The sequence below is a fragment of the Dendroctonus ponderosae genome, unplaced genomic scaffold, assembly GCF_020466585.1.
Source record: "Dendroctonus ponderosae isolate FM_Combo_2020 unplaced genomic scaffold, Dpon_F_20191213v2 Dpon_F_20191213_6, whole genome shotgun sequence".
NCBI classification, from domain to species: domain Eukaryota; kingdom Metazoa; phylum Arthropoda; class Insecta; order Coleoptera; family Curculionidae; genus Dendroctonus; species Dendroctonus ponderosae.
Genome location: NW_026018814.1, coordinates 2,954,113 through 2,956,373, shown reverse-complemented (window position 1 = coordinate 2,956,373; position 2,261 = coordinate 2,954,113). Strand labels below are relative to the sequence as shown.

At 36.0% G+C, this 2,261-nt stretch overlaps 4 protein-coding genes across 5 annotated transcripts in view; 1 reads left to right on the top strand and 3 right to left on the bottom strand.

Moving 5' to 3' along the window:
* Nucleotides 1-2,261, top strand: part of LOC109536276 (ejaculatory bulb-specific protein 3) — a 76,252-nt gene that overhangs the window by 814 nt on the left and 73,177 nt on the right. The gene's annotated exons all lie outside the window — the stretch shown is intronic.
* LOC109536229 (inositol hexakisphosphate and diphosphoinositol-pentakisphosphate kinase) overlaps nt 1-2,261 on the bottom strand; it is a gene marked incomplete in the record, with an annotated part of 23,906 nt that overhangs the window by 14,935 nt on the left and 6,710 nt on the right.
* LOC109536290 overlaps nt 1-2,261 on the bottom strand; it is a 16,865-nt gene that overhangs the window by 12,655 nt on the left and 1,949 nt on the right. The gene's annotated exons all lie outside the window — the stretch shown is intronic.
* On the bottom strand, nt 481-1,208 carry LOC109536274 (ejaculatory bulb-specific protein 3; the record flags this gene model as incomplete). Its single annotated transcript, XM_019902423.2, is given in 2 exon segments — nt 481-762; nt 1,028-1,208. Coding segments are annotated over 2 exon segments (378 nt in total), but the record flags the coding sequence as incomplete, so codon positions are not given.

Genomic DNA, 2,261 nt, shown 5'->3' with positions numbered 1-2,261 from the left:
ACACATAGAAACTGATGATGGTGGAAAACACCGAAACGTATTTTAATTGATAAATAGACAATAAATGACTGAAGCCCAGGAATTGATTTTGATTAGGAGTTAAATATAACATCAAGATTTCCATCGCTTTTTAGTCCAACTTGCTGCAAAACCAGACTACCAGCCTTGAATCTTGTTAGCAAAACTAGAAGTTATTATTCAAAGTACCATATCTGGAAATGGTAGATTATAAAACCGTCACATTTTCTTGCTTATGGGCTCAAAGCCATTACGAATTGTTTTTTCTGTGCAAAACCGGAATCCAAAGTGGTTTGCTGGACGATAACAACCAGAACGTTTGAAATCCACATCATTATGGTGCAGCGAATGCTTAATGGGAGCGTTTCAGAAGAAGCTATAAAATGTTTTGCGTCAGTGATTTAAATATTTTTGTTATGGTCTTGAAGAAAAAACTGCTATTTGCATAAAACATTGAAAATATTCGTTGATAAACTAGCAGTATTTATTTCCAAGTGAAACACCTAAGCTAAACTACAGAACAAGGCATAATTAATACAGGCACAATTTACAACTTAATGCCGTCCTTTTTCAGCTCCTCTCTGTATTGCTTCTTGTAGGCGCCCTCTTTGTCGTATTTGTTTTCCAGTTCTGTCCACCATTCCGGCTTGTTGTCGATCAAATGTCTCATTATTTTTCGACTGCCCTTTTTCTGACTGTCGCTACATTTCGAGCACTCGGTGTGGAGGGCATCGGGTAGCACTCCTGCATTAAACATGCGTAATTATGTAAATTTAATTGGATTCACCCTAATTAATCATGCTTGTTTGCGTAAGACAATGTAGCGAAACAACAGGTGATTTAAATTATCTCATCGAGCTTCCATTGTCTTTCGATTGGTTTCAATCTGTTTTTGTATAGTTAATGATCGATAAAAATGAAAAAATGTTTTGGAAAGAATAGAGGGGCTTCAAATTCTAACATAGCAAAAGGCTGGAAGGTTTTTCCATGTTAAAGTCCATGAACTTACTCTTCAGTTCAGCGCCATCGGGAGTACATTTGCCTTTTTCCAACAGGCAATTTACGTAGTTTTTCATCAGGCGGTCGCTTTTAATGATTTCCTCTAAATCCACATTGTCGTATTTTGTCGTGTATTTTGGCGTATCGGCCAGCACCAGGCCAATGAAGGCACAGCAAACGACAATAAAAATCTGCAAAATTAAGGAATAAACTGGATATTTTAGGTGTCAAGTTGCGTTCAAATGAACGCATTGAGCCTTGAGTCTTAAATTTCGATTCGCAAATTAAAAGCAACTGGATTAATTGGATTTCAAGAGGAAAAACATCGACTCTAAGCTCTTCTTAAGGCGCTTTGAAGTTTTGTCTTTGGCCATTCCCTTGTATAATAAAAACGAAAATTGTATCAGTTCAAGTGTGCAAAGCGCTCATTAATAAAATGTGAAAAAATTTATTAAAGAACTGGTTTAGCTCCTAACGTTTCGCTGGCATGCATGGCTACCATCTTCAGCCATGTAGCCATGTACCTATGCATGGGAAAGCACCAGCCTTAACTATTTCATTTTTCCGAAATTAAGCGAATTTTATTAATTAACTCTTGTCAGTGATCAAATAATGTAAATTTTATTCAAATGTACGGCATATTTTTTTAAGTTCGCACCATTTCCAGCAATTAATGACTTTCCGCTATGAATATGATTGATTTAAATATTTAATGTTCTCGTTCAGCCGGCTTCAAATTCGAAATTTTGCATGAACAAAGAGAATTAATTTAAAATATTGACTCTTAACTTGATTTTATTTAATTTTCTGTATTACGTGTACCTAACAAACATTTTTTTTTTTGGTGAAACTTTGATGTAAATAAAAAATAATTCCAGAACGTAGCTTGCATTTCGTATCTATCTCGTATCTCGCTCACACACATGTGTGTCAATGAGAGACGCACGATGAACTATGCGTTGCTAGGTTCCAACTTGATACCTTCACATCTGAAAATGTTTCGGTTGTGAGCGAGGCAAAGTTCGAAAAAATATTTTTGCCCAATTTCGAGTTACGTTACGCATTCGGGGAAAGCAAAAGTCAAAAATGTCATTAAAACTCTTAAAGAAGTGATAAATTTGAGATTTTTAGTAGTATTGGGAATTTGCGCCGAACGTTTCGTTGGCACGCGTGACTATCATCTTCAGATCAGGTCGTTTTCGGTCGTCAGTTTTTTTCCGATTCAAGCCTAAAATTCGAACATT